The 22,399-nt window shown below is 40.4% G+C and overlaps 1 protein-coding gene across 4 annotated transcripts in view; it reads left to right on the forward strand.

Annotated features, from left to right (window-relative positions):
• Positions 1 to 22,399, forward strand: part of MACROD2 (mono-ADP ribosylhydrolase 2) — an 882,506-nt gene that overhangs the window by 13,686 nt on the left and 846,421 nt on the right. For all 4 annotated transcript variants that reach the window (XM_031047552.2, XM_031047553.2, XM_031047556.2 and 1 more), the window contains exon 3: positions 8,324 to 8,431. In XM_031047552.2, the coding sequence (XP_030903412.2) occupies positions 8,324 to 8,431 (108 nt within the window). The remainder of the gene's footprint in view (positions 1 to 8,323; positions 8,432 to 22,399) is intronic.

Here is a 22,399-nt window from a genome sequence, read left to right on the forward strand (position 1 = left end):
AAATCCAGACAGAATAGGCGGTGCACACCAACATACACTTATATTGACGTAATGGCTTTGAGGTTAGGCATGAAGAAGAAGAAGATAAAGCTAAATCTTCCTACTAACTGCTAGTGAGCTTGTAACTAACTGCTTGTGAGTTTGCTTTCTATTTTTCAAGTCCTTAAAGCAAGCAAGTATGACTCGCAACACTATTGGGTCTTAATAGAGTCCTCTTCAAATACTGAAGATGTTCCAGTGCACCTTGCTGTTTGGATTAAAGCCCTAGTCTGTCTTAGGCCAGCAAATTACATGTGATAGCTGGGGGAGTAGGGGAAGGGGAATGCTGCAAAGTAAGTGCTACCTAATTTCTTCATGCAGAAAATGTTATCTTCTGTACTTGCATAAAAGCTCACCTACCTGCCCCCGGTACTAGAAAACTGAAGTTTCTACTCCCTGCTGGTAAGCAGTTGTCACTATATCTCGTGCTGAGAGGTTCTTGAGTGACAATGCTGTGAAATGTTTGCTGGCAGTTTTGCAGAACTTTCATAGTTTGCTGGTAGTAACTTTTTACTTCTAAGCTCCAACAGTGTGTACTGTGAAAGGCTGTAATGCTCAGCTGGAGAAGCTGTTGCTTAGCAATGGTGCAGGGAATTCAGAAACCAGAGAACATGGAATAAAAGTTGTCTAACTGCTTAGTAAGCTAATGAATTTGTTTTCCCACTATAATCTTAGTATATATATTTCTACTTGATGCTGTGTGTGCTGCTTGCACCTATTAAAAATTAGTTTTCACTTCTTGGCTAATAATACAGATGCTGGTGAAGTCTGAATGCCTGGTTGGTCATGAAAAGGCTTTTTTGCAGTCATTTTTTAAAGCTGAATGAAGGAGTATGTGTTGCTGGTAGTGGTAGTTTTGGATGGAGGCTCGTATTTATCCCAGGAGGTACTGGATTGACTTGAGCATACCAGGCAGTTGTATGCATGCTGTGATACTACCAAGACATAGCTCTTGTAGTGAAGGTGGTCTGCTTTGTCTTTGAAGGGATCTAGTGAAGCAACATGGTCTGTAGTCTTTTAGCTTGACAGCAAAATATGAAGCCATTTCTGTGACACAATGAACAGTGATCTAAAGGGAATGCAATATGTTTTTCTCTCAATTTTTGAACTTCTACTGTTACTTACAGATTGATTGTAGTACAGGATGGAGGGGTATGAGCTGGATATGATGCAGTGTAGTTCTGCTTTCATGTGACCTAGGTTGACCATTAAAGTATTTCAGTACAACTCATGTTGCTGTTCTGAAGAAGGATCTGTGTATCAAAAGGCTTAGTATCCCTCAGGTTGAGATACTGATATTCAGGCTTAGGCAAGAACTTGGTAAATACACAAACAACATTTTGATTCCAATATGCTGTCACAGGGTCCTGAATCCCTCTGAAGACTCACATTAAAAAAAAAAAACAACTAAAGATGACAGTGATTGAATAAGTTTCCTCAAATACACAAAGCACAGCTCCTGGGTCACAGCTAAACCAGCAGCCTGTGGACCTGAAATCATGAAATCTCAAGCCAGCAGTAGCAAGCATAGCAGCTGGATGCTGACTCTCTAAGCAAACACACAAATACCCGAGGGCCTCAGCCTACTTATGTCGTGTCTTTGCTGTCACTGTATATGCTGCTGAAGTGAGAAGACTCTGATTTAGGAATTGACAATTGCTTGTCCCTGCAGACCAGGTTGCATCACAAATAGGAACTGAGAATGTGTTCCTTTTCTTGTCCTCATTATTTGTTATTACTGATTTCTGAAACTTGGGTCCTCGGTACTTCTGTGCTCTGTACCAAGTCTTCCCTTGTTTTACAGAAACTTCAGGAAAAGGGCAAGCTTCTCCATCCTCTCTCCTCACTCTTCTCCTAGACTTAAAGGGTTTTCTTGTGTCTCAGTTTTGTTTTGTGGGGGACATACAGATCTGTGTAGGATAGACTGATGGAAAGGTTGGAGATCTGTGTAGGATAGACTGATGGAAAGGTTGGAGCATAACACTAAGGGTTTGGGTTGGAAGGGACTTTAAAGCATATCCAGTTCCAACCCCCTGCTATGGAAAGGGACACCTTCCACTACACCAATTTGCTCAAAGCCCTGTCCAGCCTAGCCTTGAATGCCACCAGGGATGGGGCAATACTGTGGCTCACAAGTATAGGCTTGTATTTACAACCCTGTTTGTGGGCTACTGATAGCGATAGCATCATGTTTAACTTAGATCAAGTGAATTAGTCCTGAGCTCTTTGCAGTAGCTTTAGAGGGGTGTGTTACAGCACTGTTGACTGGATGACAGTGTGTGGTACATTGAATGTGGGCTCCAGTGGACATCAAGTGATGCACTTGTCCTCAGGTGGGGATATTTTATACCTCCTGAAACACCTTGAATGAGAGATAGCATGATCTCCTGACCTGGGAGATGTGGCAGAGTGCTACATCAGCAGATTTGTCAGTGTTACAGAAGTGGGAAGTGTAGTTGATGTACAGCATGAGCCGTGAAGATGATTGAAGGACTACAGAATCCCTTCTGTGAGGAGAGGCTGAGGTTTAGCCTGGAGAAAAGATGCCCCAGATGGGATCTGGTCTGTGTTTATAAACACATGTGAAGAAAATGGCTCCATACTCTTCTCAGTGGTACATAGTGACTGAACAAGAGGCAGTGGGCACAAATTAAAACAAGAAATTCTGAGCATAAGAAAACATACTGTGAGGGTGGCTGGACACTGGAACAGTGTGCTCAGAGAGGTTGTGGAGTCTCTTTGGAGATACTCATAATCTAACTGGGGCAGGGTCCTAGGCAACTTGGTTTGGGTGACCCTGCTTTGAGCAAGGAGGTTGGATTTGACCCATCTCTAGAGTCCCACCCAGCCTTGTGGTGCCTGTATGCCTTAGGCTTTGTTCTTGGCTATAGTCTTTGGCTAATCCAATTATGCCATTTGGTAATTAGCTGAAGCAGTGTGTATTGGCGGAGTGTGCAGCAGCCAGGGAGAAGGTGTTGGTGTTCATCAAGTGCCTTTGACTTGAACGTTGTGCTGAATTTTTGGCTAGGTAGGAAGTGATTTGTCTGCAACAGATGTTCCTGCTTGTGCTTGGGTTCTGATCTCGTTTAAGTCCAAGCAGGGATAGAGCAAATCTGTACTACAAATCTGAAGTACTAGAGTGCATCTGTGGATGCCTTCCCCCTGGTGATGGAACATATGGAAGTAATGCTTATCTTGATTTAGATAAGCAATTGCTTTTCCTGTACAATCATCCACGGTTAGTAGGAGTAGAAGCAGGCACGTAATGTAACAGATCTCACAATCTGTCTTTTCTAACGTTCTGTAAGCCAATGCAGAAACAAATGGGATGGAAAGCTGTGTTGTAAGTGGGGTTTGTAATTGCTAATAGTGTGTCATTTTTAATCTGTACAAGACACTTGTAAAAACAAAGGAGGCACTGAGGGGAAGAGCATGCAGGGTGTGCAGCAGAATGGTTGCTGCACGTCTCTGTGTAGTCAGATGCACTCTTAAAGCTCGCTCAGCTCCCTTGTCTTTTCAGCAGCTGAAGGAAAGGGGACGAGTGTCCCAGTCCAGACTTTGCTGAGTGTTCTCCTGGGAGTGGAGGGGCTGGCTCTTGGTTGGGGTTGATGTTGGGGCTCATATCTCTTACTCAGTTTCTTTTCTCATCACTGTTTCCAGATCAAGTTAGAGAGTGCTGTTGGCGAAGCCTTCCTTGTGGGCATACGTGTTTCTACCAGTAGCTGTTGTAGCTGGGTTGAGATAGAGGGCAGGCTTATTATTTAACTTGGAGTTAATTTGCTTCCTTCAACTGTGAATCCTAAAGCTGACTCTGAATAATGAAAATCTCCCATTTCCAGCTTTGTTTCTTGCAATTCAGTTGGTTGCTCCTGTCTTTATGAATTAGATGAAGAAAACCGTGAAGTTGTCTGACTGGTTAAACAGAATTTAATTTTAATACTGTAAGCCTGTGAGCTTAGGTGCCGTAAATCCTCTTCACTTGTTCTTTCTTTGATTCTTTTTTCTCTTATCTGCTCTTACTTACGGAGTGCCAAGAGCCTTTTTCTTTGCCATAGGTGTTGCTTTATACTATGGAGCTTTAGTAATTGGTTTTACTACTTTGTGTGTACTCTACTCTCATTACCAAGTAGTTTTAAAATGGAAAAGGTGGTTTGCTTGTTTTTAAAAAGCTCTTCCAGCTGGAGGCTTTTCTCCACCCTTAGGCTGCAAATACTTTGATATTGCTGTATGGTTTTATGTAACTGGATGTCTGAGGTTTGTTTCAAAAATGAAGATACTTTAAAGTGTACTAGACTTTAAAACCCTAGCTGTTTTGGCAGTGATTTGGGCTGAATTGATGTTATAATGAAGTTAGGTTGGGGCCATCCTTCCTGATCGCACCAATGTAGCAGATTCATGCCCTTTATGGGGGCTCCCTCTAGTGAGCTGTTCTGGAAGACCTTTTTCCTGTCAGTTCTGAAGAACTTGGACATGTTCTTTCCAAGCACAGTTTTTGGTTACTAATTCTAATGTGCTTTTCTGCACATTTGTAAACTGTAAAGGTCATTTTCCTTTGGTGTGAGCTGGAAGGAGTTGTAAGTAAAGCTGAGGGATAGGATTGCCTATTTGGTGTTAAGGCATCAGCTGAACAACTTCGTAGTTAAAGATGTAGCTCTGTGGACTCACAGATGTTGGGAGCATGGTTAAAAGCCTGATGGGTGTGTAATAGGAGGAAAAGCTCAAGGAAGTTGGCTTGTGTAGACACAGATGGAAGATGAAGGCATGGATCTCGGGGGACAAATGGTGATGGGACATAAATTATCAACTGCTTATGGTGAAGATTTTGAGCTCTTAATATATTGTGAATGCTCCATCCCTGGCAGTGTTCAAGGCCAGGTTGGATGAAGCCTTGGGTGATCTGGTTTAGTGTGAGATGTCCCTGACAATGGCAGGGGGGTTGTAACTGGATGATCTTAAGGTTCTTTCCAACTCTAACTATTCTATGATTCTATGATTCCTGAGGCTGGGACAGAGAGGGAAAGAGGAGGCTGTAGAGCACTTGATGTCTCTACTGTTGTCTCTTTAAAAACAGGTTACACACCAGACTTCTGAGGAATGATGTAACAGGATGAGCTCTGTCATATGTGGGTGCAAAGATGATTTAGTGACTACTGACTTTACTTTGATAGGAGCTACAATAACCTTGTTAGCAGTACTAAAGATAATGTTCTTTTTTTGCTTTGGTTCTGTATTGGCTATTTTGCAGTGTATTGCTGCGTTTTCCTGGCAGATGTTTGTTGATATTCTGTCCCTACTACTGGTCAAAATCACCCCAGAGAAGGGGTGGGTAAGACATGGATTAAAGATGATAAGTAGACAGAGGAGAAAAGTTTGAGAATTCTTTAGGTCAGAGAAATGTCAGAAAGGCTGAGAATGCACTTTGGGGAAAAATTCCAAGCCTATAAAACTCACAAATTGCTTTGACGTTGGGTGTTCTGTATCAGTTTTGACTTTGTTAGGAAATGCTGTCTGCCAGCCCCAGAGATCGAACAGATGGTGAAAGAAAAGCAGTTGTCTCTCCCACAACTATTTGTATGATATTGGGATTACTTTTGTAATTATTGGCATATTAGTAGTCTTGTTGAGTGTCTTTATGAGCAAGCCTTGGCTCTCCATGGCTTCCATCAGCATTGAGCATTCTTCTGTAACAACCAGAATGAAATAAAGTGCAAGTGCTATTCCTCTGTTACATCAGGCATTTATTGAAAGAAATTAGGGTAATCTATTAAAGATGTGCAAGGCAGCATGTGTTCTTACTGCTATTTTGTATTAAAGGCAGCAGTCATCAGGGCTCTTCCTAGAACAGGTGAGGGACTTGTTGGAGAGGACATGGTAGATCATATAGGAGTACTGTAGGGTGTCTTTGTGTGGTTTGGTTTTGTTTTCTCATGAGGCAGTGAATTTACTGATGCTTTTCTGTGGGAAAGGAGTCTCAGAAGAACCACACTCAAATATATTCAGTGCTTGCAAAGAGTGAAAAGTAGAGGAAAAACTTTCTGTGATGGCTGTGGAGGATAGAAAATCATGAGGTAGTGTTGATGTGGCTCCCTACAGAAAGAGTTAGATGACCTTAAGTGGCATGTAAGAAATCTAGAGAGGGACTTTTTATAAGGATGTGTAGGGATAGGACAAGCTGGAATGGTTTTCATTTGAAAGAAGGGGGATTTAAATTAGATATTGGGGAGGAATTCTTCCCCGTGAGGGTGCTGAGGTGTTGGCACAGGGTGCCCAGAGAAGCTGTGACTGCCCCATCCCTGGCAGTGTTCAAGGCCAGGTTGGGGCTTGGAGCAACCTGCTCTAGTGGAAGGTGTTGCTGCCTGTGGCGCGGGGGGGGCGGAGCTGGAACTAGATGATATTTAAGATCTCTTCCAACTCAGACCACTCTGTGTTGACCTTGCTGATGAACGGAGTAAGGGACATCTCTGCTTTCCCGCTGAATCTGAAAGTAGTGATAATGAGAATTAGCACAAATGGCACAAATACTGTAGTATCCAAACTGTACTTTCTATTTAAAACTAACTGGTTTTACTCTGGAGAATTTGGTGTTTTGATTTGATGTAACTATTGTTGCAGTAACTTGGGTGGGAAGTGGAGAGGGAGGATGATTGGATGTACTTTAAATTTGGCAGAGTTCCACTGTGATACTCACTGGGGAGGGATGGGGAAAGCAACTGTCCTACTTGCAGGCAGAATGCAGTTAGCGTGAAAGCAGATAATAAATCAGAGTCTGTAAATTGGTCACAGAGGCTGATTTTTATTTTAATACAACTCAGAAACTAAGTACAGTGGTATCTTCTGTTGAAAAACGAATGAACAGTATAACTTTTAGGTTAGAGTGACACAAGGTTCTATGCTAGTGAGAACCTTTCCACAGCGCTGTTCTTTGCTTTGGTTAAGACACCGAGGGCCATCTGGTGGCAATGGGATATTTGCTTTCAGAGCCAAGCAGAGGAATTAAACCCCTCAATACACACACTTGAATACAAAGCGACCTTATCTCACAGTGACAACATCTGTCTTGATGGAGGTGGTATGGGTTTTGCATGAGGCATGTGGTAGCTAATCTACAGTAGAATAGAGCGAGGCTGGTTATTTTGGAGTGACTGAGATAAGTGATGGTTTCTGATAGCAGTCGTTGGTGCTGAAGTCAGAAGAGCAAGATCCAAAATGAATGTTCTTATTTCTGCTTATAGGTGCATATGATGCTAACAGATCTGATCAGGTATACTAAAACAGGTGGAGATTGATTAAAGTGAAGTTTGATATAAAAACTAAAGAGGCACGTTTGTACTGCTTCTACCTTCTCACTCTGTCTGCCCTTGAGGTGTTTTTTTTTTTACTTGGAAAATATATTTTACTTCAAGATTGGAACTGTTTCCCACTTAACCTGTCACTTTAGCAATTTAGTCTTATTTCTGGCCAATATATGAACTTGAACCTCTTGAGTCATTTGGTTTCTGTCAGAAAGAATGAGTTTAAAAACGTAATCTAAAATTCAATGAAGTAATTTTTCCTGCTCTCGTTAGTTCTTTAAGTGGAAATGTCACAATGCATGACTAGATCAAGCTTTTGGCAGGTATGTGTTTGAGGTAATCAAACTGTTACATATATTGAGTATGATGCAAATAAAGTGAATTGGTGATGCAAAAATTAAGAGTTTACTGGAATAAGGGACCTATTGTTCAGTAATCTTTTGACAGCTGATTTATGTTGTGTCTTCTCTCTCACACCCTGTTTTGACCTGGTCTAGTTGATTTGTGTAAGGTGGCAAAGCTCCAAGTTAAACGTGCTGGTGTTTTCATTCAGGCTTTTCTTCTCTGCACTCTAGCTGCTGCCAGGGCTGTTGGCAGGTGGAGTTCCTATGTGGTGTTACACATTTGGAATAATTCTGTGTTGGATGAATTGCTGCTTCAGTAGCAGGTTTATCTTAGAAGAAAAGTATTGGATCTAGCTTCAAAAATGTGTATGCACAATCAGTTTTTTTAATCTAATAGTATGTTGGTAAGGAATTGGTGCTTGATAGTAGCTCTTATTTGGGAACAAATACAAGGCAAGTCGTGTGGTTTTTTTGGGGGAAATGCTAGGATCTTTGTAGGTTACCGGTGCCCTCTCGAGGCGAAACGGGAGGATGCTGCAGTTTGACAGACACAGTGTAACGGGAACTGCTGAGATCTGCTCTGGACTTGTAAATAGCGATCTCTGAGCCACGTTTGTAATCTGCTTTTGATGCTTTCTTGGTTTGTAGGTGAAACTGCCAAAGAAGATCTGCAAGGGAAGAAAAGTCTGAGTGAGAAAGTTTCTCTCTACAGAGGTGACATTACACTGCTTGAGGTCGATGCCATCGTTAATGCTGGTAGGTGGTTAAATGTTTTGGATTATGTCATGAATGTCCTTTATAATGCCATGTTACAAGTTTGAACTTTTCAAAGTTGCATAAAATTGGTATGTTCTGTGGAAATTGGTTGAAAACTCTGGGTTTTAGTCTCATTTCTCTATATTGTGTATCTGCTTATCCTGTGCACCTTTTGTGACAAGGATTGTTGGGAGACTTTAATATCATGGAAAGGAAAAATAATGATCTATGCATCTGTTGACTTGAGTAGCTCGGACTTCACACTTGATATTTTAGAAGGCTGAATTTGATTACTACTGCAGTACATCCTGGTGTGTTTTTATAAATCAAGCCATTTGTGGGCTAGGTGATGTGAAAACCTTAAGGATTAGGTGATAGGAAAACTGAATTTGTTTTATGTGGTTTGAATATTTGCTATCTTGTAGGGAGATCATATTTGTCCTGCAGAGTTCTGAATGTTTTGGTACCTCTTCTTGCTTAGTGGCTGTGTCTCCGTGAATACATCATAAAGAACTGTGTGTAGCATCTTGTGACAAAAAGAGGGGGGTGTGACTTGGCAATTAGCTTGTGTTTGCATGAGGTTATAATAAGCTAATTTGTCTGGTTGGGAAAGACTATGGGAATCTTTACTCTCACACTTAAGTTCAGCTAAATCTTGCATGTACTCCCCATCCCAGAAAGAATACAGCCTGTGTGTCTTGAGAATGGAAGTTTGTTCCTCCCTAGTATTTGGCTGGCATTGTCCTTAGCTCTTAGGAGCATGGATTTGTTTTCAAGAGTTTTTGGTGTTATTAATTTATTGGAAGGAAACATACTGCAGTTATCTTCTCTCTGCTAGAATAAAGTGTAGGTGTGGGCCAAAATCGGTATGCTTGCGTGGAGCTACTTGGCTCATTTCTGTAAAGAGCAGAGAAATGTTGGCTTGTACAGTGTGGAAGTTAGTAAACAGATTCTCTTGGATTGCTTGATGTTGTTCTCTCTGTGTGGCTCCCTAACTTTAGAGTGGAGACAAGCTAGTGGCTTTTGTGAAGTATAGGTAGAATAGTTATCTCAAAATGCATTTGTGCACTCCAGCAAGTAATGAGGGTGATATTCCCATGCAAAGATTTTTAATCTTATAGTTAACTGAGGCACAAAAGCCTTTCTAAATTACAGGCAAAACATGGTAACATGACCCTCTCCTCACTTGGGATGCTGAGGCCTCTGAAGCTTTAATCCCTTAATTTCCCTCCTCCATATTCTGTCAGGGTGACATTCCCAGTAGTGCTTTCACTGACTTCCTTACTTTATCACTGCATAGTAACTCATTATTGGCATACTTCTCTCAATTTATGTTTAGGTTCTTTGTTCATAGGCCTGCCCTGAAATATAGGCCATAACTAGTTGCAGATTAGCTCTAGAACAGGAATACTTTTTTTTTTCTTGATTTAGAGGGGATTTCTCCCATTCTCTTGAAGTGTCCAGAAACGTATATCCTGGACTGCTACTGACATTTATCTACCTTTGGCAAAAAGAAAGAAGTTGTTTCTACTGATGTCTTCCCTAAGTAGGCTAAAGAGAAGTTGGATCTGGGCTGAATGAGAGATTCAGATTAGATGTTGGTAGAACTACTCGTTGGAAGGAGCAGTGATGCTTCACTAAATTGGGCTGATATATAGCAGCAGTCCTAGGTCAGGGCATTGGGTATGGGAGGCTTTTTAAGATTCTTCTATTCCTCTTTTGTAATCTTATATTTCCTAAAGTGCTTAATACATTAACTATATGAGTTGTTTATATCCTTAGATTAAAATGCTAACCTTTAGTTGCCTTTAAAAATGAAATGTTACCTGTATGTCAGTGCAGTAGTTAAATTTAAAGTGTAAGCCTTTGATTTGCTCATAGTTTCAGTGTTTCTCTTTTGAAGTTAAACCTTCTAGACATATTGAGGGATAGCTGGAAAGCTGAATGAGGAGGAGGAGGAAGATATTTTGGTTCAAGTTCCATATTATGCAAAAACCTCAAGTTGCTGCACTGAGACACTGAGTTTTTTTTTGACCAAAGTTTAAGTGAAATTGTAGCATCTCTTGGATGATATTTCAAAACATGTTTGTACACTCTGCTTTTGCAAAGAACTCCTTTGTTTTTCCTTCTGTGACTAAAATTTATCCAAGCCTCAAGGAGAGGAAGCAAAAGCTAGTTGTGGTTTGTGTGTGTAAGTTGAATAAATGCAGCTTATCAAACATGGAATATGAAACAGACTTTTTAGAGGTAAATCTGTGCAAGTTCTTGTCGTGCTTAAAGCCTTTTGGCTACCTTGATTGTTAATGACTGACCCTAACCCAGGGCTTGCAACTGGCAGGAGGAAGGAAGAGACCCTCTTGAGACTTCCTCTCTGAATTTAGGAATTCCATTAATTATCTCCTGTAATAAATAATTTAGCATAGAGCAAGTCATATCCAAGTTAAAGCCCCAGGAAGATACTTAATTTCAATGTTTTAATTTACGTTGACTTCTGTAAACAAAAACATGCTATAATTAAAGGGAAAAGTATAGCAAATTCTGGGGCTGTGGAAGGATTCCAGGTGGTTCAGATTGTCTCCAGATTTGGATACAAATATATTGGCAGTTATATTTTTGAATGCCTGCCTGAGGGGTAAGCAAGACATCAGTAGATTTACTTGATTACACAGGGTGTGAGACTGTGTGGTAACTTGCTTGTGGCACTGACTTTTACTGTCGTGCCCTCCTTTGGGCATCCAGATAAACAGTGTGACTCTTCAGAGTATGGCCCAATTTATTTCTGAGCTGTACTATACAAACACTTCTGCTAAATTTAGTAGCTTGCCTTAGCTCTGAATTCTGTTTCCTATTAAATTTCTCATATGCAAGTGAGACAGTTAGATTGATCACTGAACTAACTTCTTTTGTTGGGTTAACAGAGTTGTTAATGGTGATCTTACACAGCTAAATACCAAGGTATCATTGCTGAGCCCTGATACAAAAGGTTCCCCTTTTTCCCTGGGCTGTAACAGGCAAACTGAATGTTACTTTCCAAAAATGTCTTACAAGTGCTTTATGCTAGAAGAGAACAACTATGGAAACAGTGGTAATAAAAATTTCTTTGTTCACTGTCGAAACCACCATGTCAGAACAGCCACCGTGAAATCATACGTGATCAGAATGCGGATCTATTTTTCTAGTTTCTGAGGAGAGTGAGAGTTAACCTGAGATGCAGTGTGATGGAGCAGGTAGCTGCAGAAAGGGAGCTGATGTGCCATTTTGCTGAAATCTGTGTCAATTATCTGTCCCTGTAAATCTGTTACCCTTACAGAATGCTTCCCTAAAACCTCCTTGCTACTGACTGCATTGCAAACAGTTATTAGTTTAACTTGATGTCTTCCCTAAGGTGTCTTGTTGGGATAATGTTCTTTCCCCCATTTTTTTAAGGATTCAGGTAAAATTTGTATAAAAATCTCCACTTTTAATCCTATTTTCTTTTTCTCTCCTTTGGTGTTACACTCTGAGAATGTGAACAGGTTCTCCTTGAGGCATGTACTTCATAAATCGATGATAACTGGCCTTTTGAACAGATTAAAAATTCCTGGATGTCACTTCATTCTGATGCCAAAAGTGCTTCAAGTACCTGGAAGCCAGATAACCACTATTAGCCTACTTCTATGTAACTCCTAGGAGTTGAGCTTGGGGTTTTTTTTTGAGTTGAGGAGGGGGAGATGGGGTTATTTAATCCCTCTGCTCCTTTCAACTCTTAACACAAGTTGTATTTGTAGTGCAGGCATTTCCGAATAGAAGGCATTTCTGTGCAGCAAATGAGCTATATGAGGAAAAATAGTTTCAGATAATACTGGACATAATATCGGAATGCTAAAGCCACAAGCTGTAATACCCATCCTACTGCTTTGCCTGCTCCCTCTATCTTAATGTTGTTGAATTGCTTTCTCTGAGGTGTGATGTGGTTTAGGGAGTGAGTCTTTCTGCTCGTGGTTAATGTAGCAGCAGTCCAAAGTCAATCATGAATGTTCCAAGTTGTGACTCAAAAACTATTAATTCCCTTTGAGTTTGTTTGTCTGCTGCCTCTGCTGATTTAAATCTGGGCAGTATGACACGATGGTCTCATGGCTTGGTGGGGCCGATGTATTAACACTGGTCCTGACTGAAGGTTTCAGAGCCTATTTGAAGAAAGCATTGTCCATCATTCATGGTATTCATTCTGCTCACTTTTAGGCTTCTTCGGGTATGTTTTCTACATACATTTGCCAATCCCAAGTACAGAAATAAATAGTAAAAGTCACAGCAAGGTTTGAAAAATAAATTGTGCAATACTTAGAGCATCAGCTAAGCCGCACATAGCTAATTGCCTCTGCATTTTTAATAAATATAGGAGGGAAATGTGACATCATATGCAGCAGCTTTTGAACCTGAGATAGATCAAGGAGTTGCATTTTCAGAATGGGTGAGATATAGGTCTGTATATCTGGTGTACCTTAAGCAGCAGTTCATCACTACTGACCTTGGGTATTCATTTGCTTCTCTGTTAGTAAATCTTACTGGCTCAGTTCTAAGTTTAAGAATGTACTAATGTGTTGTGAGTTTTTACTAGGAGCAAGATCTAGGGGAAGTGATTATGTGGGGGGAACAAAAGATTATCCTTATTTGATTGGGGGAGTAGGATGGCTTGCAGAACACAAGAAGAAATGTTATTCTTCTTCACTTTGAAAAATATTGGATATCAGTACAGAAGTATGGTACTGATAGTGGAAACCCTTAATCCACAAGAAAATGGAAGGTGATCAGTTTCATCCAAATAGATATTTCCAGTAGTAACCCATAGTGTTGCTTCTAAATTAGCAATCAGATGATTGCTACAGTTATAGCAACTAGGTGGCTCCCCTAAAACTGCACTGGGGTGCTGGAATCATCTCTAATCCTGCCAGATTTGTGGAGAGACTGTCACTTTCTAAAGGGAATATTTTCTTCTATATGAGAAAACAAGTGAAGTAAGCTCTTACTCTGATCAACAGTAAAAAGAGCTAGTGAAGAAAATAAGTCAAGAATTTATGACCCTTTGTTACTAACTTCTGATGCTGGAATTCAGTGTTTGAACCACCTACTGTTGCAGAAGAGATTTCCTCCATAGGAGCCCATCCACACATCTGCAGTGAGTCACATCAGCTGGTGATGCTGGTTTGGCAAACACCGGCTGCACAGGTTTCTTGCATTCCTTGGCATGTTCCAGCTGAGCAACAGTACAGAGGGGAGGATGTCTTGGTGGTTACCTTCAGAGGCAAGGGTGTTTGCAGGGGGTGAACTACAGCTGAGTCTTTAACACATTTGTAAGAGTTTGCCCTGCTGTACCTCCCTGTCCCAGTGCAAGAACTGTATTGAACTGGGAAATGTTTGGTTTTAAATATGTCCAGTTTGCTTTGCTTACTGCAGGGCTGGTTTTAAATGGAGTCTCTGCATGATTCGACTTGGAGGATGAAATAGCTGTTTTCATATTAAATGTTAACTTTCACTGATGAAATACACCTTTCTTGCCCCAGGCTTTTGACTTCACAACTTGTTTAAGTATTTTAGTGTAACAGCAATCTCATTCTCCTGTTTTCTTAACTGGAGATAGCAACAGATGTTCTTCTGGGCTCTTCTTTTCCTGGCCTTGACCTTGAAGTACAGTCTGTTTAATTTCATGACACATCCGATTTCTCTCAAGTCCAAAATTACACATCAAGGTATAAGTACAATGTATTGAAACTGGGAACTGAATACATTATCAGTGAATTATGCTTAAACGAGTGTGTAAGTATAGATAGTGGCTGAACTATGCCTTTCCACATAAACAGCTTGTTAATGTGCAATCAGTCACTGCAGTTGCCTTGAACTTGGTGCTTAATGAACAGGTGGGGAAAAGGATGGATTCTAATCTGGAACAGATCTGACACCAGGCAATTTCACTGATTGCTAATCCATTTCATTTGGCAACTTAATTTATCACACAAAACTTTCATCTTGTAGCTTCTGAAGTAGAAATTACTTTAGAAGTGGCCTGTCTGAATGTTATGAAGGTGTTTGAGTCAGTTGCTGGGCCTGAACTAGTGTATACATAACTTATCCCTTTTTATTTTACAGTGACCAGTAGGTCTTCCTCTGTAGCTTACTTGAAATTGTTCTTTAGTTCTTTGTTTCACTGTAATGATAAGTACCTTAATTCAAATGTTCCTACTATTGAAAGTGGAATCAACAAAAGGTACAGTCTGCCCTTAAGCTGCTTATAAGTTTTTGTATGGGACGTTTGCATTTATTAACATTGATTTTGTGGGGTTTTGTGTTTATTTTCCCAGCTGAACTAAACATAAATGGTTGCTTGTGCTGGGAGCTTCTTACTGAGTTTGATGTCCAGTAGCATATTTTGTAAGCATATTTTAAGTGTTTTATTTCCTGTGTGCAGATACAACTTTCCAGTTTCTCTATTAATCTCTTGCACAGAGTCATCTGGCATCTGCCTATGTAACTTACACTGTTGTAATTTCCTCTAGGAATAGAACCAATAATGCTAACGAATTGTTGCTAATTTGGTTTTCATCTTTAGTGTGAGCAGACTGTGGTGTTAATCAAAGGTTCCTCAAGTTAATTTACAGTTGGTACAATTACACTTGTGCATAAAGCCCCAGGCTAATTTATATGTAGTCCTTACTTATTCATCAGAAAAGTCAAAGTTAATAGTTGAGGGAATGGGTCATTCGCAATCACAACATCTGTGAGTGAGTTTATTTCTGCTTTCTTTGGAAAATATTTTAAGTGTGGCTGGTGAATATAGGCATGGTTGAACTTCTGCTCTAGTTTTGGCCTGATTTCAATGTAGTTCATGTAGTGTGATAATCATTTGGATGACAAAAAATCTGGGTGAAGTGATAGCAGTTAAGAGGATGAAAACAAAGAGAAGTACAGCTTCTCTGTATTAAATTAAGCAGATGTGCTGTTTAATTTAGGTGGGTTATGTGACAAAAGCTCAAGATTGAGAAGACTAATGCAGAAGTATGCAGCAGCAAGTATAGTCATAGTATACTTTGAAAACATCCCAGATACAATTAGTGTAACTCAGAACTTAAGAACAGAGAAAGGAAGGATTTGCAGTGCTGCGCATGCATGTCAGGAATGGACTTTTTTCATAGGTATGGTGTGCTTTGGGAAAGGGGAATTTGGGGGAAAATGTTTTCACTATGCCAGTATATTCCAGCAGTGTACTCATAGCTGGGTGCTTCAGCTAACAGAGATGAATTCTTGGTGGGTCTGTGCCTCAGACACAATCCTAGGTGTTATCCTGATGAATCATGTGTAGCGCCTGTGAGCAGAGAGTCTCAGGTGATGGGAGGAAGACCTAAACCTTGCATGCCTACAAGGAAGGCTTCGCTGATCAGCCTGCTGTATGGCTAGGTATGCAAACAGATAGGCACTTCATATTACTGATAATCAAGTAATGATTTCAAGCAGTGGGATGTAAGTGTTCAATGACTTACTGAGAAGCCTATTAAAAAAAATGGCAATAGAGAAGAAAATACATTTTCCATTGGAACATTGCACTCAAAAAGTTCCTTAAACCTAACAGATTGTAGACTCAGACACCTGACCTGCAGCAAGCTGAGGTTCAGGGCAATGCTATTTGACTTTTCATGTTATTCCATGCTGGCACAGAATTCTGAGTAGAATGAGGGTGCAGGATACCTAAGTATCTAGTATCTAAAATAGGTTGTCCAGAGTAGCTGTGGCTGCCTTGCTGTTGGCACTGTTCAAGGCCAAGTTGGGCAGTGTTTTGAGCAACCTGGTCTGGTGGAAGGTGTCCCTGCCAATGGTAGGGGATTGGAACTAGATGATCTTAAGGTCCCTTCCAACCTAAACTATTCCGTGATTCTATAAAATACCCTGGCATGAAGTTAGCTATCTCCTCTGACTAGGCTCAGCATAGTCTGTTAATCTTTTGAGAATCTAACATAAAACAGGCAAGGTAGACTTCCCAGTAGCCTAATCTAACCTGATGGTCTATAGAATGTGGATTTATTTAACAATCTGGTATTCAGCATTGGAGCTTTATGAATGCTGAATAAAAAATTTCATGTAACTGACTCTGGTGTAGAGAAAGAATGGGTAGGAGTAGAGGAAGCTACTTGTATAATTTGAGACTTGTCAGGTTTAGAAGTAACTCATGGTAGTGTTTGTGCTTTCACTTGATCACTTTGCTTGTCAGGTTTGTATTTGGCCACTAGAACTTAACACATTCTGTCTCTAAAACCTGGGACTCTTGTGTGTTGCAAGCAGGGCACTTGGAGCTGTGTGGGCTCTGCCGAGGATCTGGGTACTAGCAGTGTTCAGTAATTAAGGGAACGAGTAGCAATGTGAAATGTCATGCCTTTCACTGCATCGTCGTCTTTTTTAGCTTTATTATATCCTTTGTGGTTTGAGGGGGTGGTAACTTAAAATCATTGCCTCTGTTGGTAGAACTTTCCCTGTATTCCAGCACTGTAACGTAGACTTTGCTCACTATCAAACTACTGTGTATATTGATCGTTAATGCCATAGTTACCCTGGACCTTTCTTGTGTGTCCTTTCTACAGAAAAATAGCAACATATGGGCAAAACCCCTGAAAAGCTGTATTTCTGAAGTCTTCCTGCGGTTGGGAAGTGCAAGGTGGTGTGGGATGCCATGAACGCTTTCTGACAGCAGGTGGCAATAGCGTCACTGTTATCGTGAAACCACTTTTTGCTTATATGCCTTAATTTTCTTGGACATAAAATCAGTAATGACTTAAACAGAGGAAAGAAAATGCATGTATTCTAGGGCTGCTTGTTGGATGATAGGCCATCGATACAGCTCGTACTTATTAAATGTCTACTCCATTTCATTATGTATGTCTAGTGTGTGTTTCAAACAGAACAGGAGACAGACATGGTTTGGAAGAACTGTGAGCATCTGTTTTACTTCACAGAGGAAAATATTTAGGAAGGACCTTGCTATCAGCCTGTCTCATCATACATTTGACAATGCAACTGTCATCTTGGGTGCACTGATGGAGCAGTGTGGTGTAAGAAGCTACTCAAGGTCGTCTTGAACAATTATGCTTCGTTTCATAATATTAAATCCACTTTTAATCAGTACTTGTGAGGGATTATTGAAAGGATTGTGGGTTTTTTAAGCCGATAGTTGCAACAGTGTGTGTTCAGTCAAGATGGGCATGTAATATGGTGGGGGGTTTTCAATCTTTTACATATAAAAAAGCCCCAAATCAGTCAAGCTTCTACTAATTGCAGTGTGTTAGGACACAAAAGAGAAGACTTCTTTGAAGTCTCCTCTGTCTCCAAACCTACAAAATCTTGGCAGCAGGTGGTCAGCCGTAGGCTGAGGTTATCAGTGTTGTGTTGAAGTTGCCCCCTTTCAGTTCTGTGTTTGGGTATATGTTTGCTGTTTCCTGTCTTTGTTGTAACTATAAACACATTGGGGTGGATTAGATTGTTCGGAGTTGGTACAGGTATCGGCTCCACATGATCTAAGTCAATGTAAGGACTTTAGTCAGGTTAATGTGGGAATTGGTATTTTAATTATATATAGATAGTATTAGAATTACGTGTAACGTAATCCTGTTAGATATACATAGTTAAGTATTGACTAAGGGAAGGTCTACTTTGATGGGAGCAAGTAAGCTTTAGGTTTATCTACTCTAACTTACAGACACTGAAAGCAGGATACCTACTCACCAGGGTGGTAATGAGAGTTGATGTTCAAAAAAGCTGTTGTGTAGCAGTCTGGCTAACCCTGTCTGTCTCCTCTTCTCCTTTGGCAGGAGGCACTGCTTTGCTTAATTCTCCTGGGTGTTGAGTAGAAGATGAGTGTCTTCCACCCTTTATTATGGTTTCTGATTTGCCTACACTGTTGCCATTTGGTGCAGATTTTGGGGAAGCTTTTCACAAATGTTAGTAATTTGAAAATCTTTCAATTACTTGTTATATAAATAATTATGGTCTGTGAAATGCAGTTCAAATTTTGGTTTGACCTATGGTTGTTAAAACCTGACTTCTCTGACAAAAGGAAAACATTTCTACTGCAAATCCAGAACTTGCTTTCTTTATAAATTTGGAATGTATCTTCCATAAAAATTGATGTTAAGGATGTGGTTTGGATTTAAAAACCTGGGCTTCAAACCTCTTTGTGTGACCTGCTGTCACAGTCGTAAAAACTGGTAATGGCAGCTAACTACACATCAAAGCAGAGTGGAAGCTTGCGAAAGCAGGTTTTGCTTGTTAATCCCATCACAATGGCAAGTGTTGTTTGCATCATGTGCAAGTAATAGACACTTGTATGTTTATATGCTGTTGCTCAGAGTGGTTTCTGAAACATGCTGTGTTGTTTGGATGTATGTGGGAATTGTTTTTAATTATAGCACTGAAGATGCTGCAGAGCCCTGTGCTTTCCTCACACCAGCGGGGTGATGAGCTGCTCACATACGTCTCTCGGATATGACAAGAGCATTCAAGTTTCATCTTAGTATCTCCTTCTTGGATTGTCACTTGCACAATATGCTCATATGGGCAAGAGGGGACATTGATGGTACTGTTCTTTCCTTCTCAGGGGTACCCTATCCCAAACACTGTCCTCCTGGCTGCAAAGGAGTTATTCAGAACTTCGCAACTTCTGCCCTGAGAAGAGATGACTTAGCTCTTGGAGGAGCTATGTTGTAATGGCCTTTGTTCTCAGATGGCTTCAGCAGCAATGCCTTGAAGCCTCAAGGTTTTATTGCCTTTTGTGTTTGAGTAGTTGAAATCTGTGGAAAAACACTGATTCAGAAAACTTTAGGCCTACTGCTGCTTCTCTCTTTTGTCACTTTCACATCTACTGTGCAGTAAATTTCATCTAGTGTACAACATGAATCACTTAAGTAGGTTTCTGCAGCTCTGTAGCACCTTAGTTTTATGCTTTAAAGTTGGTTTCTGTAGAGTAATAAATAGAAATAGTTAATATCAATATGCCTGGTTGTAGGCTGTCTCAAAAAGATTGTTCTGACAGCTATATTTGATTTGTATTTAAAATGTTTTGCATTGCAAATCCATGTTAGAAATGCTTTTAAATTTAAAGTGTGAACCATATTGCTTTTTCGGGAGAAGTGTACTCTTGTGTCATGTGAAATAACTTTTTATTGAAGAAAGAGATGGTATTGCTTTCAACTCCATCAAACCAGGTTATAGAGGAATGTAAGTCTTCTCAGTGACTCGACACGCTAGGTAATATCAACTGGCAACCCATTTTCCCTTACGTTGCTAAGAATTTGTGTTGTATAGCCTATTTCAGAGAAACTGAACGTTTCATCCTGTTGGTTTTAATCCACTCTTAAGTGATTACATTGAGTTGTGTGGTCCAAGTTGTATTTGAGTAGTTCTGAATTTCTGCCCATCTGAATCCTAGTATTATTCCTTCTGAAATTAAAATCCAATCTTATAATGATTTCCAGAATAGTAGGGGAAAAACCCAAACAACCCTGCATTTTACCTGTAGTGTTCACTAATTATATTGGGAAAAGTTACAGAGAATTTATGCTCAACCTCTTATTTCAGAGATTCTGCAGCAGTTTTCACTTAAGCTTGGCCATTACTTTACCAAACATAGAAACAACCGAATCTGCCCTGGAGGAAGGGTGGACTAGGACAAACACAGCAGTTTTGAGTTGTCCTTTGATTCCTTGGATGAAGGCATCTCCAAGTGCTGGAGGGCAGATGATTTTTGCCTTGTGTTATAGCAGAGCTTTGCCTACTAGCAGTTCTAACCTTGGCTATGACCCAGCTAATTACAGTTTCTTTTCATTTGGTTTGGTTTGTTTTTCCACTACTAGATGACAAACCCAGCATTTCAGAGAGCTGAGTGACCAGTGTTAGGTCTGCTTCAAAACAAGGAGTGATGTATCTGCCTTGCATCTCCTTTTAGATGAAAATGAACCTGCTTAAGAGGTCCAAACTTGGTGTTTTGGTATGGTTTAGAGCTGAAGGGCTCCTGAGGTCAGAAGTTGACAGTTTCAGAGGCTGCAGCTCTGGTTCAGACTAGTCCCCAACACCAGTAATAGATCAGATTAAAACAGAACCTGTTCCTTAATTTCCAAGTGAATCCCCTGACAGCACACAGGTGTTCTCAGGTGGGAGTATTTCTCTCTATGATATATTCAGAGACACAGTGGAAGGTTTTGGTTCCCTACTTCTTTCGTAGTGCCCATGTCCTGCGGTTGAGTTACATCTGGCTTTTCTTTGTTCATGCTGGCATCATCAGACTCAAAAAAGGCTTTGAGTTATAAAGTATAGCTGAGCAGTATTTCTGCTCCCATCCCCTAGTGCTAGCACCCAGCAGAGCAGCTAGTGTTGACTGTAGCTTCCCTTTCTACCCTCTCCACCCTTATCCTTCTTGGGGAGTAGGATGTGAGAGAGGGATACAGTGTTGCCCTTTCTCTTTAGGAAGACCCTATAAGCTCTAATCTGATGTAGCCTTATAACTACAATTGGGTGTTTCAAATCACAACCTTGTACCTTTGATTTCAGCAGCCATGAGCACCAGAAGTCAGGGAAGCTGTACTGATGTGTTTAAAACCACTTCTTATTTGGGCCAGTGCTAAATCATCCTGCAAAGCTGAGTTTTGTTGTTGTTTCTTGTCCGCCTCTTTTAGAGATCCGAGGCTGCTGTGCTTTGCCTGGGGGTGAGTGAGATGGATGGCTCCTCTGTGTCTTTGCTATAGACACCATGCCTGGGGAGTCTCCCCTGAGCACTGCTGAAGTCACTTCGTATTTTGTAATCCCCTGCTGACAATTAAGTCAATTTGCTGGTGCAGGCATGATGGAGCTAAGCTAGGACATGTTCCCTTTTCAGCCAAGATGGGGAGCAAAAAGCTTTTTCTTCTGCTTTGATCAAATAGAAAACTGAAGCATATCATTACCTGTTCTTGCCTTGGAATGTGGATCAGATTTATCAATGGTATTGCTACTGTTACTGGACTTCTTACTTAATTTATTTTCCTTTTGTTTAAGGGAGGAGGAATCAAGGCAAACATGCATTGAGTTTGATGCAGAAACTGGTAAAGCATTACAGCAGGGAAGGACCAGCTGTGAGCTGGGGAGCCTGGAGCTCTACCTAAGGACCTGCTTATGGGGAGGGCAACATGGCCTTGAGCTTTAGGCCTTTAGGAAGAGAGTCAGGCACTTTGAATCCATGCAATTTGGGCAGTCTCTTGCCCTGCATGGCCTCTAACTGGATTCTGGGATTATTCTTTATATTTCCGTGGCCAAATGCAATCTTTCTAGGTGATGTTTATGCCCTTTTAGCATAATACTTTCCATTCTCAGTGCCTATACTGCAATATGTAATATATGTGTATATTTGCACTTTCTGTATTTTTATTATTTTTAAATTTAGCTGCACTTTAAGTGTTTCCTCCAGACTAGCAAAGTAAATAGTCTGCACCATGAGCAGGCTGCTTGGCATTGTACAAATACTGAAGATAAATCCTACATAATTAGAGAGACTCGGGAGTTTTAAGTTATGATTCCGAATTCCGTTCCCTTGCAATATACCTCTTGTGAGAGCATGTAATGAATCTGTGAATTAGGTAAGAAAGAAAGTGTACATATAGCTGGAAGCAAAATAGGTTGCTGAACAGCCCCAGGCTTTTAACTTTTATACCAACTGGTCCAGGTATCCCTCAGTGGGCTTAATTCATAGCAAGGTAGAGGTAAAGGTATTAATACAGCTTCAGTGGTGTGCATATGGCAGTACTGATTTTGTATTACAATGGTTTCTTTCAGTGAAATAATCTTTTAATCTTTTAAATGCTTTTTTCTTTTCCTACAGAATATCATAATTGAATTTCTTTCCATGTACATGTATCCATGTGTGAAGAGAGCTGATGGAAGGAGGAATGGAAAGAAAGATGTGCTTTGAAGAGATTGTTTATT

Source organism: Melopsittacus undulatus, chromosome 3 (assembly GCF_012275295.1).
Source record: "Melopsittacus undulatus isolate bMelUnd1 chromosome 3, bMelUnd1.mat.Z, whole genome shotgun sequence".
Lineage (NCBI taxonomy): Eukaryota > Metazoa > Chordata > Aves > Psittaciformes > Psittaculidae > Melopsittacus > Melopsittacus undulatus.